General features: G+C 35.3%; 1 protein-coding gene, 1 long non-coding RNA gene and 1 other non-coding gene across 4 annotated transcripts; 1 reads left to right on the top strand and 2 right to left on the bottom strand.

Annotated features, from left to right (window-relative positions):
- Positions 1 to 6087: 6087 nt before the first annotated feature.
- LOC107793362 (uncharacterized) lies at positions 6088 to 10604 on the bottom strand. 2 transcript variants are annotated; one of them, XR_001649707.2, is made up of 4 exons: positions 10422 to 10604; positions 10020 to 10139; positions 6753 to 6922; positions 6088 to 6527 (listed from the first exon to the last, which is right to left on the bottom strand). It is a non-coding gene; the product is annotated as an uncharacterized LOC107793362 (long non-coding RNA). The 2 variants fall into 2 exon arrangements; XR_001649706.2 differs by having other exon boundaries at positions 6088 to 6922; positions 10422 to 10599.
- LOC142164541 (U6 spliceosomal RNA) lies at positions 10462 to 10564 on the bottom strand. The gene has a single exon (XR_012695299.1). It is a non-coding gene; the product is annotated as a U6 spliceosomal RNA (small nuclear RNA).
- Positions 10605 to 11952: 1348 nt separating the features above from the next.
- LOC107793361 (nuclear pore complex protein NUP43) lies at positions 11953 to 16086 on the top strand. The gene is made up of 5 exons (XM_016615693.2): positions 11953 to 12710; positions 14130 to 14199; positions 15151 to 15388; positions 15480 to 15553; positions 15701 to 16086. The coding sequence occupies exons 1-5, from the start codon at positions 12058 to 12060 to the stop codon at positions 15752 to 15754; spliced, it is 1089 nt and encodes a 362-aa protein (XP_016471179.1). The 5' UTR covers positions 11953 to 12057; the 3' UTR covers positions 15755 to 16086.
- Positions 16087 to 25514: the final 9428 nt, after the last annotated feature.

Consider the following 25514-nt stretch of genomic DNA (forward strand, 5'->3'; position numbering starts at 1 on the left):
GGAGTAAAATTTACCATTATAGGTCTTAATTCACCACAACATAAAAGAAGAATATAAACATAAAAGAAAAATTTAAACAAATAGTGACTTAATTACTACTTTAATCAGATTAGTGCTTATTAAGATATCTATCTATAATTATCACATAAAAGACCTAATTGTCTAAATATATTTTACAAATTTAGTGCATAAAACTTAATGACAACTAACATGTTATAATGCATGGGTTTAAGTTCTAATCACATATAAACAAAATGAATTTATGTTTTATGTACTGATGATGTTAAAAATATCTTACAACATAAAGATTACTTATAAAATACTTACATGTAAATCTTTATGTTAAATATTAATTGATAACATGATGAAAATAATAATTGATTTGCTATAAGCCTATAATAAGTTAAACTTTACTAATCGTGTAAGTACCTTTTATATACTCCTAGTTTATATAACTTAATTTTAACAAAATTTTATTTCCTAATATAGTAGATATTTGCAGTGATTTAATTATAAGTTAGTGAAATTAATGAAACTACTTACCAAATTTACACTTTGTCTATGAATATATCAAGTAAATAGGTGATTTTGTTCCATATTAATATTTTCACAGTGTATCTTTCAATTTATTAAACTAGAATCTAGAATTCAATAATGAACATAGTTTATTTGCATATTATCATTTTCAATTATATGAATCATGAATGTTTATGACAGGATAAATATTTGGAGATAGTCTTGACCAATCTTCTAAAATTAACTTATTTTAAAATATATTTTCTTAAAAGTACTTTTAAAAAATATACGTTTGGTGAAAAGCAGTTTGCGTTTGGATAATCAATTTGAGAAACACTCTTGAGCAACAAGTAAAGTTTGGCCAAATTTTTCTAAGTGTATTTTATCAAAAGTGCTTTTTAAAAAATATTTTTTGAATAAAAGCTACATTTATTCAACTTCTCAAAAAACAGCTTCTGCTTTTACTCAAAACGTATCTTTCAAAAATTTTATAATAAAGAAAAAAAGTCTAATTGCAAGAACACACTTAAACAACTTCCATGTAAAATTTTATGTTTCTTTTTGTGAGTACCCATATTGTTGTTGAGTAGTAAATAAAAATTAAATAATTAAAAATAGTAGTAGTAAACAAGAATGAAATTTCAAAGTTGAGGGAAGGTGAGAAATGGAGAATGAGTGATGGGTTCATTTTTTATTCTTCGGTAAAATGCCTGTGGTAAAATTTTAAAAAAAATATTTATTTTCTTGAGTAATTTTGAGTTTGACTATTAATTGAGTTTTCCTATTTACATTTTTTTTAAATTAAAAAAAAAAAGTACTTTGCTGGCTTTTGCCTAGAATTGGTTGGCGAATAATCCAAATAAGTCCTTTGCTGGCTATTACTTAAGTAAAGATGCCTTAGAGCATCATGCGAAGTAATACATCTCGAAATATATAATAAAGTAAATACTTTAAAAAATCTAATTAGAGTTAAAACAGAATCGTACCTATTAATAAAACGTTAAAAGACCAAATATACTCATGTACTATGAAAAAAATTTAAATATACTCTTCGTTATATTTTGGATTCAAATATACCGCTGCCATAATATTATTGATTTAAATATACTTCTCTTATGTTAAGTTTGTCCAAGGTGGACATCCAGTCTAGGTGACACTGGTATTTGATGAGGTGGATGTAACATGGTATGCCACCTCAGTGCCCCTAATTAATATATAAAAGACAAAAATTTGTATACAATATTTTGATGGTAATGATGGCAATAGTGGTGGAATGGAAGAAAAATTTAGTGGAGGAAAAAAAATAAAAGGGAGGGATAAAATAGGTTATGAGTACTGAGGTGGCAAGTTATGTGGCATCCAGCTCATCAAATGTTAGTGTCACGTAAGATTGGATGTCCATTTTGGACAAACTTAATGGTAAAGGGGTATATTTGAACCAATAATATAACGACAGGGATATATTTGGACCCAAAGTATAATGAGAGATACATTTAAACCTTTTCTGATAGTACAGGGATATATTTGGCCCTTTTCTGTAAATAAAAATATCTTCTTTTTTAAGTAGAACTTGCTCTAAAATCTTTTAATCGTTTTGTTACGATCCTATGGAAGTATTTTCAAAAACATTGGGAGAATATTTTATTATTAGGGGAGACGTTTATTTATTTATCTCCAAATTTCAAAGAGAAGCAAAACAAGGATCACTCCAAAGATTTTTAAAGCAATAAATTTGTCTCTTAAAAGCAACAACTATAATTAATCAATTAGCTTAACCTTGCATTAAGGCCACGTGGCCAATCTTAGAAGTGAAAATTTTTATATGTACACCACACAAACAAATTGGTTAGGGTAAAAGTTAAATATATAGAAATAAACGTAGAGGAAAAGGAAAATTAAAGGAATATAAACATAAAGTTAACTCACCGGAAAAGAAATTAAAATATAACACAAAAAATAATTTGAAGTATTTTGATTCTTTTGTCAATGATTTTTATTTTTATTTTATTTAAGCCATTAACCTCCGACACTGTGTCTTTGGTTATGAGAGATTTGGCTGGACCCCTACCATGTCAAAATATATATATATACAAAGCCAGAGGGAGACATGAACCTTACATCCAAGGCTCCAACTCAAAAGATTGACTAGTTCAATCTTAAAAAAGGAAGAGATAGGGGTGTTCAAAACGAACCGGAAAACCGCACCAAACCGAAAAACCAAATCAAACTGATTAAAAAATCTGATTAAGTTTGGTTTGACTTGGTTTGGTATTGAGTAAAATAACCCGAACCAAACCGACATGTAAATATATAAATTTTATTTATATTTTTAAGACTTTATAATGAATTTTCTTTAGAAAATGTAGAAATATTTGGGATTCTCTCATGTATTAACCTTGAAAACGAAAATTAACAAAAAATTATTGTTAGACGACTAAGAAAATAACTATCATGTGTTACAAAAAAAATTCTCCCATTAGAATATTTTAATAGATCATATGTTTGTAAATTTTTTCCATATTTACTAAACATACTTATCAAAACTTTATTTATAATTTTAACAAAGTAAAGTTGAAATAATATTCATGTAACAAAAAAACTCGAAAACCCGACAAAACCGATATAGTTGATTTGGTTTGGTTTTGATAAAAAACCGAACCAACCCGGTCCATGTACACCCCTAGGAAGAGATACATCCTTGTCATATCTTCTTTTAATATTAGGAAGTTGCCATCTATCTAGTTGAAATGGTCTTTTCGCCTCTTTACAACAAGAACAAGAACAACAACAACAATGGGGTCTGGGGAGGGTAGTGTGTACGCAGACCTTACCCCTACCCTGGGGTAAAGAGGTTGTTTCCAAATAGAAACCTGGCATCCTTCCCTCCAAGAACTTCTCACCTTGCTTTTGGGGAGACTCGAACTCACAACCTCTTGATTAGAAGTGGAGGTTGCTTACCATCAGAGCAACCCCTCTTATCGCCTCTTTACGTAATTGGTTAAAAGAGGTACGAGAAAATACTATTTCCACTTGACGATGCTAACTTAGCTAAGTAGTCAGCCACTTGATTGGCTTTCCTGAAACAACGAAGAATTTGTACATCCACCATTTCAATCATTTGAGCAATGTCTTTAATCATCTTTCTCAGCTTTAAATTGTTGGTGTCTCCATTTCTAATCATGTTGGTGAAGATTAGAGAATCCATGTCCAAGTCATATCGGTTGAACCCATTCTGATTGCACCATCTCAAGCTTCGTTGTTAGAGCAACATTGAGTTTTGACGGAGTAAGTTATGATTAACTCTCCTGTACTATTTTTTTTAACTGTGTCATCAATTCCTGCTTTACTATTCTCAATCAAGAAACTACCATCTATATTGATTTTGACTCTATTGTCAATGATTGTAAGACATTAATAAAGGGTTTTCAATTAGTTCCTGTATTTTTAGTTAGAAAATCGGCGAATCAAGTTACTCACGTTTTAGCTACGGCTTGTTCGATGGAATGGGGTCGGTCCCACCCAAGGGCGGACCCAAGTGGTGAGAAGTGGGTTCAATTGAACCGCTTCGTTAAAAAATAATACTGTGTATATGTATAAATTATGGCTAAAGCAAGATAAATTTTGTATAAAAATTATTTTTGAACTCACTTATACGGCTTATACCGCTTATGTTAGTTATGGACTTCTTCGACTGAACCCGCTGGCACAAAATCCTGGGTCCGCCACTGGTCCCACCATCTTTTATTTCTGATGTACTCGCACGGAGTTTAAGAAAAAAAGGCTTTTAAAACTTATTACTTTAAAAGTTTAAGGGGTAAAAGTTTTGTGGGGCCATAATATTTGTATAGTTATAAAAGTTTCTCATTAATAGTAAAATGAGTAAAATAAAGAGTTTAAAGTTAAATTATTTCCAAATTTAGAAATGTGTCATTTATTTTGGAACGGATAAAAAAGGAAAGCACCTCATCACGACGGAGTAATTGAGAAGACACCTTTTCCAAAATAACAAAAAAAAAAACATAGTTAACAATAGATCAAGAAAAAAGATTTACGCCTTTGTGGCCAGTGGTGGAGTCATATTAGCCGAGGGTGGTCAATTGATTTATTTTTTTTGTCAGAAAATTATATTATATATAAGTGATTTTTTTTCCTTTTTATGGTATATGTCGAATAAACGATGTTCATAAAATGTTTTAGGTCATAAATTTGACCGTTAGCTATGACATTTTAATTTTTTTTTTTTTTTTTTTTTTTGAATTCCCTAGTTTCAAATCCTGCTGCATCCGCTCCTATTTGTAGCACAAGTTGATTAGGTTCTAGAGAAAAGAAAAAAGATATTGTTGAGAGTAAAATTATACATCTAATTTTTAATACCAAATCCAGAAACTTTAAAACATGTCTATCTATGGGATGAGGTGCCTAATATAATCTCTCATTTAAGGCAATCACATGTTATATGTAATAAAATTGTTAGTAAGATGTTTAGCCTACTCAATTTTTTGGCCATAAATGCCCATCCAATCACATGAATATCATATAGTTGATAGGAACAAAAGCTAAAAAAAGACAACAATGGCTTTTCAATTGAATAGTGGTAATTAGATTCATGAGATGAATATATAAACATATTGTTTTATAGAGGAAGATCTTATTTAGTTATATATTTGTAAATTTTTGGCGCGGCGATGTTGGATGACACCTCTTGTAGAAGGGTGCTTTCGCCACGGGACATTCCCACCACCCGATAGAGGCAGAGCTACAATATTTGGCGCAACGATGTTGGATGACACCTACAACCTCTTGTAGAAGGGTGATTCTGCTTCCGCCACAGGACATTCCCACCACCCAATGGGGGCGGAGCCACAATTTGCGGCGCAACGATGTTGGATGACACCTACAATCTCTTGTAGAAGGGTGCTTCTGTCACGGGACATGCCCACAGAGGGGCGGAGCCACAATTTTTTGCGCAACAATGTTGGATGACACCTCTTGTAAAAGGGTTCTTCTACCATGGGATATTCTCACCACCAAATAGGGCGGAGCTATAATTTTTGGCGCAACAATGGCTTTTACTGTTTAGATAGGTAAAAGTTATCTTTTTAAATATATATATTATGTATTGAATTTCCATGACTTGTTTGTATATTTACTTCTTAAAATTTTGACACTCTTTAATGAAAATTCTAACTTCGTTGCTGCATAAAAGAAGCTTTTTCTATAGTAGTAGTAAAAGTGGCTAAAAATTGCTTAAACATACCTACCAGGTACTTCTATGTTAAAAAAAGAATCAACAGTGAGTTTCAAGAGATTCCAAAAAAGAAAGCAAATTAAATTCAAGACTGAGGAAATAGAATAAATTAATTAGAAATATCTGCAAGATTCCTAAGTCAAGCAATTAAAAAGAAGATAGACAAAGGAAAAATCAAGAAATAGTTGATGTAATCTAGACATCAGAGCAAAATCTCTGGGATATAGTTCTTTATTAGTTTAGATTTTTAAAGCTCAACAACCAATTGAACAGGTAGGTAGAGTTGGCAAGTCCTAAGGATCTAAATTAATAAAAGCAAAATGTAAAGAAAAAAAATGTACCATCTACCATTCAAATTTTCTCATCTGCACTTCTCAATGTTTTTGAAAATACAATAGTGTAACGCTCATCTAACATATATAAATTCAATAGTATAATAATCAAATTTACTAATATCAGCATTCAACATAGTGTAACGCTCATATCTATTTTCATCTCTTCTTTTCCTTGAGCCAATAAGCGGATCTTCAGGGAATTAACTATTGTTCATGTTCATATTTTCCTGAAATTGTTTCAGTTGGTAAGTGAAGGGGAGCTTTGGAGCAACGTAAAGTTGTTTTCGTTAGATCTATAGGTCATGGATTCAATCCGTGGAAGCAAGCCATTAATACTTGTATTAGGATAGGCTGTCTACATACACCTTTTGAGATGCGGCTCTTTCTCGAACCCTACGTGAATGCAGATATCTTGTGCACCGAGCTGCCTTTTTTTGTTTCAGTTGGTAAATATTGTGAGAATAGCAACAGGTAAAGTGAGAGCTAAACGAATTTATCAAAATCTGGAGATTTTGGGTTCAGAATTTTTGCTGCCTAAGTTACTAATCATGTAGAATTTCAGAGGCTTGTAAATTAAGTTACTATTCATGCAAATAGTAGCATGCCAAATCTCACTCTATTCAAGAATGAGCATTATATATATGCAGTTATACCTTGATTCATTTTCTTTTTTTGATGACTGAGAAAACTCCAAGGGCCAGTGTTGCACAACTCAAAGCTTGGTGGATCGCGTCCCTACCCTTCCCCACTTAGATACCAGGCTTTTCTTTGCGGCAGCGTTCGAACCCATGACGTGCGCATACTGTATACCTTGACCCATTGCCTGTACGTCCATTTATAGTTTCAGTGCATTAAAAGAAAATCAAGATATAGCATTCATGCAATCACTAAATGGACAAAGCTACATATATATAAATGTAAAAAATGAACAGAATCAGCTAAATTATACTAAAGAAATCACATCAAATGAAATGGTGCATCATTAGCAGTTTGCATGGAACTTCTGGTTGCAACCAAGACTGGTAAATAACAATGCCTTCATTGCAAATTCGATAACCTAGAGAAAGATATTCAAATTAAAAGAAAAGTGGATGGAGAAAGGGGGTTATATATAGAGATCTTGATCAAACGAAATAGTAGTCACCTTAAATCAGCTCATTGACATGGCTGTTGCAATGTGTTGCAATGTTTTGTGAGAATAACTAGCAAACCAACAGATATAGCGTCTGAATGTAAAAACATGTATAATTACAAACAGACATGTTCATCTTGGATTATAAAAAGCCAGTTTTGAAAGCGGAAAAGAGGGATATATTAAATACAGTCAAACCTCTCTATAACAGCCTCAACCTCTCTATAACAACCTCGTTTGTTGCGACATTCTTTGGCTACTATAGTAAGTGTTGTTATAGAGAAAAAAAACTTAGATGTTATAGTAAATTGCTCTTATAGAGGACCATTCAGTCGATTCTTAAAGCATTTTGGTTACCCTGCTCAAGAAACACTGCATAATTTCTCACGTCGGTTAGATACTTTGTGTTCTTAGTGAATGCTCAGAATCTTACATAGCTTGTATATGATGCAATCAGACCCTTGTGGTTCGGCCCTTCCCAGGACCCCGCACATAGCGGGAGCTGAGTGCTCTGGGCTGCCCTACTGTGTTCTCAGGGCATATTCATAGAACTCTTCTTGCAACTAGTTTAATGGTAGGAGCAAGTTCTCTTTGGCATGAAGTTTTCACGTTTATACCAACAAAGCGCTAAGCTGAAATTTAATAAAACTTAAAACAAACGACAAAGAAAACATAAAGCTAAGCTCAAATCCACTAGAAATATAGTCGGGAAAACTATACAGTTGCTTCTCAGGTATGTCCCCTTTTCTTTTCTTTTTGTATTTTCCCAACGAGGACATAATTTTCACTGCTGTTAAAGTCGACGCGCTGTACAAATGAATTTCCCTTATCCAAAAATTGTTGCATAACTAGACAGACAGGACTCCATATGGGGTTTATGTTATTGTTTACAACTTTTGTCTTGCAAATTGGAACAGAACCTCCAGTTTCAACAATCCTAGATATTCTCAAGAAATGATCACTTTTTTGAAAATAAATCCTTGTTTTCCAGGTTGGTACATCACAATGTCATCTCTAGAGAAGGGGCCTAGACATGGAATCGGAAGCGGATAAATGGAGGTTGCAGCAGACTTAGTGTACAAAAACAACAATTACGCCTCAATCCCAAACAAGTTGGGTTGGCTGTATGAATCCTCACTTCTTTCTTTATTAAGTTCAACTCATATCATCGTCAAAATACTTAAGACGTGATCTGTATATATGAAATTTAATGTGTAACGGCTACTAGTACTGTTGCTTTCGTAGAGGAGCTTACAAATTCTCCCAACATCTGTAACTGAGCCTTAAGTTTCATCAAACTGAGTACTAGTATCTGATACAGAGCAGACTTAGGATCCACATCACATACTCATAAGCGTTCCATACCCGGTGATGGAGCTAGAAATTTATATAAGGGATTCAATAAAATACTACAATGTTTCAACCCCTTTACCACTACACTATAAATTTACCTCATGTCGAAGAGATTCAACAGCTTATATATTACAAGAGGAATTCTATATTTACCCATTTTGCATATTTTAAGCCCCTCCCCCATTTGACATGATAACAACAACAACAACCCAGTATAATTCCACAAGTAGGGTCTGGGGAGGGTAGGATGTACGCAACCTTACCCCTCCCCATTTGACATGGCAGATACTAAAATTGCACTGTATATATAATGACTTCCTCTTGCCCATTTCTAAGTAATTAGCCTAAATTTATGTAAGCAAGAACAATTATAAACAGAAGTCCTCCTTTACTTTAATTTCCAACACCATATAAAACACTTTATTCTGTTTAAATAAGAGTAGTAAATAATATGCTCACAACAGTGTCTTACCCAATTTCTTGACATCTATGTTGACAAATCATCTAAAAGAAAAAAAGACCTTTGCAAATTGACCCATACATCTAAGTCCACAATTGCACCCCAAAAGAGAAATTCACACCAAAGCTTAATCGACAATTATATGATAAAGCAAGAAGCTTTTTGTGATTGTAGTGTTTTGATGCATCATTAAACCCCAAGAGACCAGCTCATAGATTAACTATGTAGCAAAATATGTTGCACTGCTATATGTTGAGTTAATGAGACAACTTATGCTAATGAATTGAGAAGATGAAAAGGCCACTATAGCATCACATATGGAAGATAACAAGTCATCAAAGATCAATATCTGAGCAGAAAAAATATTTCTGCATTGAGTATCTTAGCTACAACTCATATCTTTGACTAGATAGCATTTCAGCTTCACATTCACATAGTGACATAACTGATTCAGTAGAGTGGGCCGCAATAAGGGCCCGATGTCATTGTGTAATAAGACATGGCTTGATGGTATGTTAACGATGGTTCACTATAGAAACAAGAGGTTAGAAGTTCAGGGACATGAGAACAACAACAACAACCCAGTATAATCCCACTTAGTGGGTCTGGGGAGGATAGTGTGTATGCAGACCTTACCCCTACCCAGGGGTAAAGAGCCTGTTTTCAAATAGACCCCCGGCATCCTTCCCTCCAAGAACTCCCCACCTTGCTCTTGGGGACTCGAACTCACAACCTCTTGGTTTGAAGTGGAGGTTGCTTACCATCAGAGCAACCCCTCTTGTCTCAGGGACATGAGAATGAAACAAAAAACAAGGAGACTCAACCGTCTCTCAAAAAGAGATGCAGCTATGTTTGAAAGGACAATTATCTCGATTGCAAACGTATCTGAGCGGATTAAACATATGGAAGAATAACCAATATTATATTCATTGTTTATAAGCACAAAGAATATGTGGTCATGTAAGAGTGTATTACCTTAGGGATTCCGACAATTCGTTTGGAACTCCAGAGAGTGTGGAAACACCGCTTTATCCTCCTCCAACTTAAATACACTCTGTCACCTTGATTTTTCCGTCTCTCTGTATATTGTGAGTGCTGTAATTCCAATTCTATTTCATCACTCTTTTTCTACATAAAACTATTATGTAAATGAAAGAGCACACGATAGAAAGGAAAAATCCCATTTTTTTTCTCGTTCAACTTAAATTTCTAAGTCCGAAATCGCATACTGAACAATTAGCTTATTCACGATTCACTCTGAAACCTAAAAATTTCACAATACTCCAACCAATATAGTTAAAGCAAGAAGCTTTTTAACAATCCACAGAGACAAAGAGGGACAATAGATTAAAGAAAACGATGAAGAAAGAAACAGACCTCAGATTCCAACAAAACCCAGAACAAAAATGTGGAAAAAAAAAATTTGGACCATTTCTCGATTTGTGCGTGTCATCCTTGCGCAGGGGCCATGCTAATCTTCTCTGTATCGTTCCAATTTTATCGGATGTCCCCGAAGGGACGAAACCAGATGCTCCTGTGTCAGTATATAAACAGGCAAAAGTTTCTTCTGTTGGCGATGTGGTAAGAACCAGGTGGTTATCTGAAAAAGCCCACTTGAGAAAATGAGCCGGCCCTTTTCACTTTGCTGAATGGGTCCATTTCTTCTTGGGTTTTACATATGTGTGCATCTAGATAGCCACTTCGTACAGAGCCCTATTTAAAACATAGCCAAACGTATGCCTTGTATTAAAATTATACGAGGTACAAGTCTACAAATCCCTCAATAAGTCTATAATAGAGCCACGTGTCCACCTACCAAATCAAATGGTTCAGATTGCAAACCTTTTTTCCTGCACTGTCACCTTGATTTTCCAGTCTTTTTTATATATTGTGAAAGCTGTAATTCCAATACCATTACTCACTCTCATCACTCTTTTTCTCCATAAAAATATTATGTAAAGGAAAGAGCACATGATAAGGAAAAAAAAGGGGATGATAATATTTATCATTCCATATATATGTTTTTCCTGTTTTTTTTTCTTCTCTGTTTTTTGCTTTTGAATTTTATAACAGACCTTTTCCTTCCAGAAAATAGTTTTGCTTCTTTAAGGATCTGTTTTTTTAGCTTTATGTGCATGTTAATAAAGTAAATATTATCATTAAGTTTTATACCTATAAATTATCATGTCATGAGAACTTAACATAATAGTATGTTGTAATACAATTATTATTATTATTTTCCTTTTCTTCACCTCATTCTTTCTTTTCTAGGTCTCCAATTTTCATAAGTAATACTTCTTATGTTCAATTTTATCATTTTATAAACCATGTCATGACATAATGTTTAATACCATAGTTTTAAAAATCTTTTTTTTTTTTTAAATTTTTTATTCCCAATTAAATACAACACGGATAGAGTAAGACTAGGGTTATTAGGGGGTAAAAGACGGAACTGGACGGAACGGGAGAAGGGGGATTGGAACGGGATGGAACAGAGGAAGTGAGGGACTAGGACATGTCGGATTATCTGGGGGACAAGGGGGATAGGATGAGTGTCCCGGCCCGGCCCATATCGATCCCCGCACCTACCTCTATCCCATTCTCTCCTGCCAACATGAAATCGAGCCGAACCGATAGCGGGACCCGATCGGGCTGGTTCGAGATCGGGATAGCTCGGTCCACCTGCCAACTTTAAGTAAGACCAATTGAAGGGCAGCTCGACACACTAAGCTTCCGCTATGTGCGGGGTCCGAGGAAAGACCGAACAATAAGAGTCTATTGTACTATTTTTACGGCTCGAAATCATGATATTTAAGTAAGAGTGATTTAAAAAAAAAAAAAAGAAAAAGAAAAAGGAATCCATCTATCTTTTTCATTGAGAAGGTTTTCATTTTTCTTTTTCCTTCAATTCAAATAGTAATGCAGCAAAAAACACACCAAAACCTCTCTCCCTCCTTTTAACTCACAGTCCACTCTCAGTTAAAACCCTCAAAGCAAAAACCCTCACTCAACAATGGCAGTAATCACCTCTTCTTCTTCTTCTCAACAACTCCAGGTCCATCGTTTCCCTCAAAACAACTACATTGATTCCCTCGGTTTTCTCCCGCAACTCTCCTCTTTTCACCGTCACATCCTCCTCGCCACTTTCAACTCCGACTCCTCTAACTCATCACTCCAACTCCTTAATTTAACACAAAAAACTTCAAATTCAGACTCAAACTCACCAGAAATTACACTTCAGTCCTCACTTACAACACCATCAAGAATCAGCTCATTAAAAACCTCACAAAACCCCAATAAACCCCTAATTGCGGCATCTACATTTTCTGGGGATTTGTTGGTTTATAAAGCTGATTTGGTTAATGGGTCGTTGGATTTTCTCAATTCGGTAAAAGGGTTTCATTCGGGTCGGGTTGCGGGTATTGATGTGAGTGAAAATGGGTCAGAGTTTGTGAGTGTTGGGGAGGATGGGAGGATTAATCTGGTGAGTTTTGTTAATGGGGGGTTGAGTTCTAAGAGAGTTTTTGATGGGAATGGGCTGGTTTCATACGGGGCAGTTAAATGGGCTTCTCCTGTGGAGTTTGTGAGTGGTGGATTGGGATTTGGTCTTCAATGGTGGGATCAACGACGACCCGGTGGACCCGTTTCGCAGTTTAAAGGGAACTGGTAATTGAACTTTTTGTTAATTGTTAATCGTTTCTTGTAATAGGCGATACATACTAGTTGAGAATATGTTTTAGACATTAGCACTTTTATTGTAGGTCTTATGCTTTCTAAGAGTGGTTTAACCTTTCAGAGATTTATACCTTATATACGGAACTTAAGGGCAGCCCGGTGCACAAAGCATCGTGCGTTGGGTTTGGGGAAAGGTCGCACATAAGGGGGTGGGATATAGGCAGCCCATCCTTATGCAAGAATCAGTGGCTGATTCCACAGCTCAAACCCGTGACTTATAGGGCCCGGATACACCTTGACCGTTGCTCCAAGGCTCAATATACAGAACTTCTAATACTTATTATTTGTGGCATAAGATGATTTAAATGGAGTAACGTGGTCAGTGAGGATTCATGTGGCTGATCCTAACTTGTTTAGGACGGAGGCATAGTAGGAATAATTGTTGTTGCTATTTATGTTTTGTAATAGAGCATAATGGAAGAAAAAGATTTATATAGACGATACATGTTAGTTGAGAATATGTTTTAGATGTTAGTACATTTAATGTTGGTTTTATGCATTCTATGAGTGGTTTAACCTTTCAGAGATTTATGCATTTAGAAAATATACGGAACTTCTAATCTTTTTTATTTGTATTTGCATAATATTGGCATGAGATGATTTATATGAAGTAACGTGGTAAGTGAGGACTCATAGCCGGCATAAACTTGTTTGGAATTGAGTCGTATTAGTTGTTGTTGCTATTCATGTTTTGTCTATTTTGATCTCTGAGTTCTGTCCAAGTTTTTTGTTGGTGTAGTTAATGTATATCGATGGTGTATATTTTTGGTTCATTTTTGCATTTCTTTGATTGCTTTTGTTAGACTTCTTACTTGAGGAATAATTGATAGTAACAAGTAGCTGAAATTGATGTGAAGACAAGACACTGACTTCTTACAATGGCACCTCTGCTGTAACCTATAGGTCTAAATCTTAGTTAAGGTAAATAAGTGTGAGCCTGTCTGGAATATAGAAGTTGAGCCAGTATATACTTCACAGATGATATGTGTCAGCATACTAGTTTTTCCTGTGCTATTGTGTTGGAATTGACCCATCGAAAGGAAAAAAATCAAGGAGGAGAAAAATGTAATCTTGGAACCTTTCTCATAGCATGAACTTGCAGTTAGGGCTCGTCTCGTACCGTAAAATGTCAAAATTAGAAAGTGACATGTTTATTCTCATCCTGCAATCCGAATTGAGGACGGGTTTTGGGGTGGACAAGTTGATTAGGCCGAATAATTCCATATGTCCCTTAGTTATAGCATGAAGACTTTTTTTTTTGTGATTCTATAGTCTACATCCTTTAACTGGCCAAGAGTGTTGTTCTGTATTGTTGTAAGTCCTTTTTCTGAAAGTTTATTTACATTGCAGGACTCATGGATCAACTTCTGGCATTGTACATTCAATTGATATTCATCCATCAAGAAAGCATACTTGTCTTGTAAGCTGATATTCCTGCCTTACCTTGAACTCTTGATCGACAACGCTTGTCACCTCTCGTTCCTCAACCTTTTTTTTCCTTTTTGATAACGGTGCTATTTGAGTCAACTTGTGTGCACCTGGTCTAGTCCACCAGGTAACTGTTACCGGCGGAGGTACCAGGAAATCTACTCTTCAAGATTTAGGCAAATGGGAAAAATTTACCTCGATTGCCTTTCCTGTGGCCGAGGTCGTCATCTCAGCTCTTTGACCACTAAGGTCACCCCTCATTCACTACCTTAACAAGCTAGTAGGAGGTGAACTTATGGCTAGAGTTGAACAGAAGTATGAGAAGTGATAATTTAGAGAAGAAAGCTTGTGAGTTGTGACTACCTTGGCTTTCAGTTGCTGATAAAAATGAAACATTGTGCCACTTCAATGTGGTTAAAACATGTAAAGATATTATCAATTACCATTTCTAGAGGAGTGAGGGAATCATTAGTTGCATCGGTGACAAGGAGTTCAGTGCCGTTTGACGTCATAACTAGACTAGAATAATTTCACATCGAGAAACTACAGCTAAATAGCATAACTATACAAATGTCTCAAATGAATATGTTATTTTATTTAACCCATGATAGATCTGAGGGCCTGCCCTTGGAAAACTTCTTAAATTAAAGTTCTTTTCCAAGAAATCAACAGAAGTCCAAAATTCAAAGGACCAATTAAATGAAGTTTCATTTCTTTCTTCTTATATTTCTTCATCTTTTTTGGAGGTTGGGAAGGTATAGTGGGGAGGGGAGTGAATGAAGTTGCAACCAGAGAGTGGCCTGGAAAATTTTAGAAGCAAAAGAACCATGTAACTAGTAATAAGGTCATTTTCTGCGTTATGACTGAGAATGCCTGGATGTTTTCTTGTTCGGCTTGCAAGGTTGTTTCAAGTTTCACGTCTCTAATTCTATTTTGTTTGAAGGCAGGAGGTTCTTCTGGTACTGTGTTTGCATGGGATCTTCGCTGGCAACAGCAGCCTATAATACTTGCTGGCGTGGGAACCAGTGATCTTTCTGCTCTTTCACCATCGGAAAGTGATGTTTGGGAGGTCCACTATGACAACTATACTACTTCATCCAACTACCGCAACATCTCAGAATCACGTGTTCTTCCTGCCATGATTTGCTCAGAAGATGGCATTCTTGCCGTAATTGAACAAGGTATAGTGCGTTCAGACTTCTTCTGCATGTTATTTCGTATGTATTATTTCTGATGGTCTGAGACTGATCTGGTTCTTCTTCATTTGCACAGGTGAAGAACCCGTTGAGCTTCTTGCTGAACCTTGTGCCATCAACAGCTTTGACATTGATCGACAAAACCCATCAGTAAGTGAAACCTTATCTGACAACTTTGATGTGCTAATGTTCTTTAAGAGAATCATTTCGTCTCTGTGTTTTAGTTGACATTTCATTTTCTTAGCAACCTGTTAATGTTATGCATACATTTATAACATCAAGAACGCTACGTTGCAGGACATTGTTTGTAGTTTGGAGTGGGAATCGATAGCCATCTTGACAAGGTCTTAACTGCTGCTTATGAAGCTGAGAACTTTGAAAGACTACTGCCTGTGAAGCTGAGAACTTTAGCTATATGGCGACGAGTTATCTTTGTTTTGTTATATGGTTAAGCACTTATTGGAAACAGCCTCTCTACCTGCATTAGGTAGGGGTAAGGTCTGCGTACAGACCACCCTCCCCAGACCCCACATGTTGGGATCAAACTGGGTTTGTTGTTGTTCTTGTTAAGCACTTCAGTGTTGGTCTTCTGTCAATTATGAGAAAGTGTTGCTGTAAAGGAAAAATGCTGGCAAATGGACCCATAAGTCTTGAATTAAGGAAATGAATCGTTTTCTTCTTCTCGTAAGTTTGAAATTAAGAAAATGACCTTTGTCAACCAAGAAGGAGGTTGATTAGCGACCATAATTAAGAAACAATCAAGAAGTAGGTTGAATCTCTATCGACCAAAAAAGAGGTTGATTAGCGACCATAATTGAGAAACAATTAAAGGAGGAGGTTGATTATTGACAATAGAAATAATCGATAAAGAATAAAATAGATAAAATCGATTACTAGTTAAGTTAATCATAACTAATCAAAACAGGGAAAGAAAAAGACCACTTCTTTTTTTATTTATTTTTTATTTTTTATTTTTTAAATCTAGTTAAAGGGTCATCCATCCAATAAAAAATAACTGTAGGTTATTTTACCCAAGTAAAAATTGCATGGAGCGCTCTATTTGATCGTCCCTTTTTAACTTATACCCATTTTGTTTTTTCGTTTGCATTCGTATCCATTTTTTTGTTAAAAGCATTTTAAAAAGATGATTTTGCGCTTTTTTAATAAAAGACTATTGTCAAATCTATAGACTGCAGCACAAAACTTCAGCATGTTTTGATATGAAGTTTTAGCAAATGAACTAATAACTTTAGCATGCATTAGGAAAAATTCATTAGAAAATTACATACTGCAGGACAAAAACTTAAACATGTTTAGACTGAAGTTTTAGCAAATGAACTAAAGAACTTCAGCTTGTTTAGACTGAAGTTTCGGATAAAAATCAGGACAAAACTATAGACTGTGTTATAAAACTTTAGTATGTTTTAGTATGAAATTTTAGCAAATGAACTAAATAACTTTAGCATGCATTAGCAAAAACTCTTTAGAAAATACATACGGCAAGACAAAAAACTTAAGCATGTTTAGTCTAAAGTTCTAGCAAATGAACTAAATAACTTCAGCATGTTTAGTCTGAAGTTTTAGCAAATGAACTAAATAATTTCAGCATGTTTAGACTAAAGTTTTAGCAAATGAACTAAATAATTTCAGCATGTTTAGACTGAAGTTTCGGATAAAACTCATAAAATTGTAGACTGCAGGATAAATAACTTCAGTATAGCTTTAATGTGAAACAACTTCATGCTGTATTAGCATGAAGTTTTAGCTTCAACATGAAACAACTTCATGCTAATTTGAATTTTTAGCTTCAACATGAAACAACTTCATGCAAGTGTGATTTTGAAGATAAATCTGGACAAGTTTCTCATTTTTTGATAAAGCTACTGAGAGGAGAGGAAGAGATCTTTTTTCACGAATGAGGTTGCAGATCACGCGATTAATATATGATGTTAGGGGTGTAATTGTCATATTATTACGGATTTTTTGTCAGCTGGCTACCAAATTAATAATATTTAAAAATAGGTTACAGGTTAAAAGGTGACACAAATATAGGATACTGCTGCAAATTCTCCTTTACCTAATTGAAGACTTAAAGTATGTCTTTTAATCAATTAAGAAGAATTAACTTAAATAGCCAACCACCCAATCATTAAAATAAAAAATAGTCGGTGAATGTATAGCATACATATAATTCATATGTTATGTATAACAATATAAAATCTATGTATGTCGGCTAGGGGAACTAAACAGTAAATCAAATCGGCTATTTGTGTAAATCTTTAATTAATGGACCATACACCGGGCGAACGACACAAATAGCCACTAAAAGCAGTGGCTTTTATTTTAAAGCCATTGTTTTCAATGTATTTAGACTTTAGTCACTCCTTTAAAAAACTTATACCTGACTGGACGAAAATACCCTTCTGGTATAACTTATACCTACGCTATCAACACAAGCAGCAGTTACACAAAGAGAAGAAGCGAGCAGCAGCAGCAGTTACCACAGTGGCGATCAACTGAGGACGAACCACCATTTCTCTTCCCGATTTCAAAAATTCAGCATTCTAATCCAAAAAATGACATAGATAAACAGTAAGTTGTAATTTCATGTGTTTCTATCAATTTTTATTTCGCTATAGTTATACTTTTTTAGATCTGTATTGATTTGATTATATACTAGATAAGAATTTGATTTTTTTGAATTTCTGGATTGATAAATTTATAGGCATCGCCTCCTATGATAATTCTGTATTCCGGACATAGTGTCTTCATTTTAGAAATTGAATTCAAAAAAATAAGAACACTATGTCCTTAACTTTGATTCTACTGGCCTCATTTTGCAAATTGAATAAAAAAACTTAAGGATAAAATGTCCTTCACTTTGTTGCTGTTCTTCTGTATACAAAGTCCTGTAGCTTGAGTTTCAAATTGTATGTTCTAATTTCCGGTTCAAATGTTAAGGACTGACAATCCTTAACTTTTAAATATATGTTTAAATGTTAAGGACTAACAATCCTTAACTTTTAATTCCATGTTTAAATGTTAAAGGACAGGCAGTCCTTAGCTTTTAATTTCTGGTTCAAAAGTTAAGGACTGACAGTCCTTAACTTTTAATTCCATGTTTAAATGTTAAGGTCTGGCAGTCCTTAACTTTAATTACATGTTTAAATGTTAAAGGACAGGCAGTCCTTAGCTTTTAATTTCTGGTTCAAAAGTTAAGGACTGGCAGTCCTTAACATTTAAACATGGAATTAAATGTTAAGGACTGACAGTCCTTAACTTTTAATTCCATGTTTAAATGTTAAGGATTGGTGTCACACCTCCTTTTTCGCCCGCGCCGCCACGAAGGGGCGCGGAAGGGAGTTTTTTCCAATTAAAGGACAATCGAAACGAGATTTGTTTATTTAATTCAGAGTCGCCACTTGGGAGATTTATGGTGTCCCAAGTCACCGGTCGAATCCCGAATCGAGGAAAAGATTGACTCTGTTTAACAGTCCGCGAACCAGAAATCCGGATAAGGAATTCTGTTAACCCGGGAGAAGGTGTTAGGCATTCCCGAGTTCCGTGGTTCTAGCACGGTCGCTCAACTGTTATATTCGGCTTATTTATCTGATTTTTAATAATTAAGAACTTATATGCAAATTTTAAATTTGAACCGCTTTTATCAATTTTATTATCATTGTTATTATTTTACGGAGAATTGCAACGTTGTGAAAACGTATCTCGAACCACGTCACAGTCAATGTACCCGTGGTTATCGACACATTTTGACTCCGTTGAGATTTGGATTTAGGTCACATAAATGCACACCCGAGTTTAAGAAGGTAAGATTAATTAAGGCGCGTCCTAAAGAGACTATCGTATCGTTATTTTGGGAAGAGGCCGTGAAAATTCACTAGACGGCCAACTCCAAAGTCTATCCGGTTATTGAATCCTTTTATTGAGGGCCCCGCAATTTGTGATTTACTGTGGCGAGGCACGTCTCCTTTATTTTAAGGATATCCTAAAGTGACTACATTTCTATTTAAATTAGTCTCTTAAATAAAGAGAGAAAATAAAAATTCTAATTAATTACGAGCTTAAGAAAAATAAGAAAACGTAACCTACTAATTGCTAGATTAAGACAAATATTAATGGAAAGGAATTTTACTAAAAAAAAGAAAAAATTCGAAATTGTAAATAAACTACGAAATTCGACAACTAATATTCAAAAGAAATCAATTATAGCTAGATTAAAGCTCGCATTGTTATATAAAAAAACTATTGGGAATTAATTATTCACAACCATTTGAAACTAGATTTAACCATAATTACTAAAGCTTATTAGAAAGTTTATTAAACTTAAACGTTGACTCATCTTGCTCAAACTCGCACCTAATGGATTAATGTTCTTAGCCTTGCTACGTTGAATCACACATTAAAAGCATCAAGCCTGCTGATTCTATGACATTATTGGCCTATTATATTTGCCTAATATTTGCGGATCTTCGTTACTAATAAGATTCAAAGATTAAAAAAAAGAAAACCTCAAATTGCTTCTATTCCAATATTTGCAAATTCAAATCTAGATTTTACTAACCTTTCCCCCCCAAATTAAATCGATTTCCCATATTGACTATTTACCAATTTGATTTGAATGTGATTTCAAACTAAAAATTTAACAAAGGCGAAACTAATACTTATGGTGTTCATATCGACACTCATCCAATAGTTCCGCAATTTAACGCTTCACATTATACATATTTCTACCATTCATATAACATGAAACACATAATGAATATCTAACTAAAAAATACGAATATTCTATAATTAGAAGCATAAATCTTCTGGCCATTTCATTTCAGCTTCAATGCATATGTCAAAATGATTCAGAGTAGTGTACCTGGTATTTGAATACAAGGAAAGGAAGAATAGGATCAGCAGCAGTAGGAACAACGCAACAACAACAAACAACCAGTAGCAGTAATGCAATAGTCCAGAAACAGAGTTTGAAAACCGGTGGAGCAGTAACCCAAAAACCAACCAGACTTAGGGAAAAAAAACCAAGCGAGGACCTAGAAATTTCAATAACTCTCAAAGGAAGGACAAAATGAACCCAAAAAAAAAACAGAAGAGGCAATGTGATAATTCTAATTTTCTGTTCTTTAAGACTCGAAGTAGAACACTTTCAAACTACTGACTCTCTATGATTTCTGAAAAAATCAGTCCTTTTCTCTCAATCCTCAACTCTCAAGATTAAAAGTCTGTTTTTATCTCCTCTTTAGTTCTGAAATTTCTATCTCCAAATTCAGTCCCCTTTTAAGTGTCAAATGAGTCCTCTTTTATACCCAAAGCAAGACTCCTCCTTTTCTTTTTACCTATTTCCTTTTTACTTTTTAAACTATTATTACTACCCCTTTTTACCTCTTTTACTCTTCAGCTCAATATTCTTCTACTATGTGTATCTTTTACTTTTATTATTACCTATACTATTTCTGATTTTTAATTAAGTAAAAGCAGTCAACACGGACCCCACGGTTCCCCCCTTTTTCAGTGGTCAAAGAAGACCTCGTTATTAACCCCCCTCCTTTTTACTTTACATCATTATCTCTTGTTCCCCACTACCACTTAAATAAATATATTAGATTCTCACTACCATATGTCTTGTTCCCCACTATAATATTTTACTATTATTAGAGCTTAGTGGACATAGCACTTAAATTAAATAAATCTGCAATTGGTTAATTCATGTATTACCCCTAAAACTACTGTTACTGCCCTGATTCAAAAAATTTATTCAAACTTCAAAAAATATCTAAGAACTAAAATCAAATTACCAGCTATAACCAATTCACCTAATCAATTAACCAAAATATAGCAGCTATAACCAATTCTTAATCAAATTCAATCAACAAATTCAAACTAAATGATGAACAACAAAGAACAACTGAAATTATTTTGATTGGACAATATTTTTAAACAACAAACCTAACTTCAGATTCAACAACAACAAACAAGTATATTCAAATCACTGAGTTCAAATTCAAATTAAACTTAAACGGAATAAATAAACAGATTCAAATCACTAAACTCAATAATCAATTGAACCTCAAACTAAATCTAACAATATTGCAACCAAGATGAAGGATTCAAGTTATCAAACTAATACACTTCTATATTAAAACTAAATTCTTTTAAATGAATAAAAACAAACTGAAGAAATAATCAAGAAACGATAAACCACGAACAAAAAAGAAACAAACATACACTGATTTTGGATCAGAGAATATCAAGCAAAATACGGACAGAAATGAAACTTAAACCAACTAACCGGATCGGAATAACGACGAACTCAAACAGAAACCAATCTGCCCGAAAACTTTGAAACCAAAACAACTCGAATCTGCCCAGAAATTTTGTATATTTTCCGGTTGATTTTAGGCGACGAAACTGGATGACGAAGACGACCACGAACCGGATGACGAAGACGACCACGAGTTCGCCGGACTGCTGCTGGTGTGAGGATCAGATGTGTCGAAGAGGCAGAAACTGGATGAAACAGCAGCAACAACGCGGGCAGCAGGTTGGGCGACGGAGACGGGAGGTTGACGACGAGGAGATGAAGCAGCTGGTGAAGCTTCACGCAACAGTGGCGGTGCTGGGCAGTCCGTTGATGGCTGGAGGCTGTCGTGGTCATTGGGCTGCTTCACGTAGCAGAAACGATGGCAGATTTGGGTGGTGTATTGGTGGCGCTGTGTGTGTTGTTCACGGCTGGAAGACGAAGTAGGAGGGGGGTCGTTCATGGCTGGTCATTCAGCCGAGGAAGATGGACGATGGGGCAGCTGCTGTGTCCATGGCGACGTGAAGACGAAGCAGAAGAAGGTGAAAGGGTCGCCATTGACGGGCTCGAGCTCGACTAGAGTTGTCGAAGACGAAGAAGATGAAGGATGGTCGTGGGGCTGCTCGTGCGTGTGTGTGTGTTGAAGGAGAAGAGGCGGGGGGAAGGGGCAGCCATGGTTGAGCTCGAGCTCGGCTGGAGAAGGTGAAGGGGGGGTGGTTTTGGAGAAGAAGAAGAAGAAGAGAGGGGGAGGGGCGGGTAGCGTTAGGTTTTCTTTTTTAGGGTTTTTTTTTTCAAAACAAATGTCCAAATGGAAGAAAGGGTGGGGGGTGTTTGCTTGGGGTTATGGGGCGGACCGGGTCGGGTCGACCCGGTAGGAATTTATTTGGTTTGGGCCATGGTTGATTTAAATTAGAAGGTGACCCAATCCGATTTTCTTCCTCTTTTATTGCTTCTTTTCTTTTACTTTCTAAAACTAAATTCTAAATTAAGTTGCAAACTAAATTAACTTATTAAAAGTACTAATTAATTCCTAGCAACAATTATCATATAAAATGAAATGACAATTAAAATACAATCACACAATTTGGACATTAAAGGCTAAAAATGCAAAAGATGCCTATTTTTGTAATTTTTATTCTTGTAAAACAAACTTAATTACTCATAATTGTAGAATTAAATCCTAAATGCAAATGCGACATATTTTTGTATTTTTTATTATTTTAACAAATAAACATGCATGGATAAATACAAATAATTATCAAAAATGCCACGAAATCCTCAAAATTGCACACAAAGGAAAATTGTTTTATTTTGAATTTTTGGGAGTAATTCTCATATAGGGCAAAAATCACGTGCTTACAGCTGCCCCTCTTTGTCCGAAGACACGAAGAGTTTTCGTGCAAAGATAAAGTGAGCGATTTTTGCTCATCCGAGTACTCCGTGTGAAGCATTTTTTTTTGAAAAAGATTTTAACCGAACCTTTGCTTCAAAGGTTTCCTACATATCCCTGGCTAGAAGGGAATCAGGTTAATGTAGTTTGGGAAGTTTTGGTAGCATGGAACTGCAATGTTACTGCTGTTGCATGTTGTTATTACTGCTTGCCGACCACCTTATTACACCATGCTGAAAGAAAACAAGAAGCTAGACTAAACTATAGTCTATGAATTAAAAAATCTTATCTAGATCTTCAACCATGCTCTTGTGTCTCTTGTTGCTTTGATGTCTCGGTGACTCCTCTGGTATTTCTTGTCTTGTATTTTCCCTTGACTGCCGACCTCGAACTGCTTATTTCCTTTTCGGGAGCTTTGGATTATTTTTCCATCGAGTGTTGGACTTCCTTCCTCTGCTGGGGATTCTTGTTGTTTCCTGCTGGGGATTTCGGTTGTATTCTTCTGCTTTACTGACTTGAAATGTATTCCTCTATTATATGGGTGGGCTCCCAACTTCAAAACTTGAGATGTAACGACTGAAATGTATTCCTCTGTTATATGGGCGGGCTCCCAGCTTCAAAACTTTGAAATTTAAAGACTGAAATGTATTCCTCTGTTATATGGGCGGGCTCCCAACTTCAAAACTTTGAAATTTAAAGGCTGAAATGTATTCCTCTGTTATATGGGCGGGCTCCCAACTTCAAAACAACATTGAAAATAAAGCGCCATTTTGTTCTTCAGGGGGGCTCCTGACCTCAACAACAACTTCGAAAATAAATCGCCATTTTTTTCTTCAGGCGGGCAAGATTTCAACAACTTCGAAAAATAAATCGCCATTCCTTTCTTCAGGAGGGCGAGATTTCAACAACTTCGAAAAATAAATCGTCATTCTGTTCTTCAGGGGGGCTCCTGACCTCAACAACTTTGAAAATAAATCGTCATTCCTTTCTTCAGGCGGGCGAGATTTCAACAACTTCGAAAAATAAATCGTCATTCTGTTCTTCAGGGGGCTCCTGACCTCAACAACTTTGAAAATAAATCATCATTCTATTCTTCAGGGGGGCTCCTGAAATTTCAACAACTTCGAAAAATAAATCGCCATTCCTTTCTTCAGGAGGGCGAGATTTCAACAACTTCGAAAAATAAATCGTCATTCTGTTCTTCAGGGGGGCTCCTGACCTCAACAACTTTGAAAATAAATCGTCATTCCTTTCTTCAGGCGGGCGAGATTTCAACAACTTCGAAAAATAAATCGCCATTCTGTTCTTCAGGGGGCTCCTGACCTCGACAACAACTTTAAAAATAAATCGTCATTCTGTTCTTCAGGGGGGCTCCTAACCTTAACAACTTTGAAAATAAATTGCCATTCCTTTCTTCACGCGGGCGAGATTTCAACAACTTCGAAAAATTCATCGCCATTCTGTTCTTGAGGGGGGCTCTTGACCTCAACAACTTTGAAAATAAATCGTCATTCTGTTCTTCGGGGGGGCTCCTGACCTCAACAACAACTTTAAAAATAAATCGCCATTCTGTTCTTCAGGGGGGCTCATGACCTCAACAACTTTGAAAATAAATTGCCATTCCTTTCTTCAGGCGGGCGAGATTTCAACAACTTCGAAAAATAAATCGCCATTTTGTTCTTCAGGGGGGCTCCTGACCTTAACAACTTTAAAAATAAATCGCCATTCTGTTCTTCAGGGGGGCTCCTGACCTCAACAACATTTTCCTTCTAACTTGAATTATCTTTCTTCAAAACTACTTACCTTAAAATTTGTACTGTCTTCTCTGTGGACTGCTGGGGATAACACTGCAAACCGCTGAGTAACACTGCTGGGGATAACACTGCTGAGGATAACTCTGCTGAGTAAAATATGTTATCTTACTCCTTCCAAGACTACTTCCTTTAAGTAGGATGTTTCATTCTTCTGCAAACTATTTCCTTTTGCAAAACTGATCTTTCTCTTTTTTTCTAAACTCTTCTTTTTTTTTAAAAAAAATAAATCTTTCTTTAGTTTTTTTTTTTTTTCTCTTTTCTTTGTTTTGTTATTATTATTATTATTATTATTATTATTATTATTATTATTATTTTGTTTTGTTATCTTCTTCCTTCGAAGACTACCTCCCTTAAAACTCATTTTGCCTTCTCCCGAAAAACTGCTGGGGATACCGCTTTTCACCAAACTTGTGTTATACTTCCCGAAAATTTTCGAAATGAACGAAAATTTTCTGCCCCAGTTTGACAATCTTTCTTGTGGCGCATCTTTCCGTCATCGGTAGCATTCCCTGTCCCTGCTTCAAATCAAAGAAAATTTGGTCAGTTTAGAACGTGGTGGTTGGTTGTGATACTCCTGCTGGGGATGCC

The sequence above is a fragment of the Nicotiana tabacum genome, chromosome 9 (assembly GCF_000715075.1).
Source record: "Nicotiana tabacum cultivar K326 chromosome 9, ASM71507v2, whole genome shotgun sequence".
NCBI lineage: Eukaryota > Viridiplantae > Streptophyta > Magnoliopsida > Solanales > Solanaceae > Nicotiana > Nicotiana tabacum.

Bases quoted from the DNA above. Each gene is read 5' to 3' on its own strand.
- LOC107793361 (XM_016615693.2), top strand. From the start codon at position 12,058: ATGGCAGTAATCACCTCTTCTTCTTCTTCTCAACAACTCCAGGTCCAT. The intron at 15,389-15,479 runs GTATAGTGCGTT...TCATTTGCACAG, and splicing joins TCTTGCCGTAATTGAACAAG to GTGAAGAACCCGTTGAGCTT. The intron at 15,554-15,700 runs GTAAGTGAAACC...GCTACGTTGCAG, and splicing joins TTGATCGACAAAACCCATCA to GACATTGTTTGTAGTTTGGA.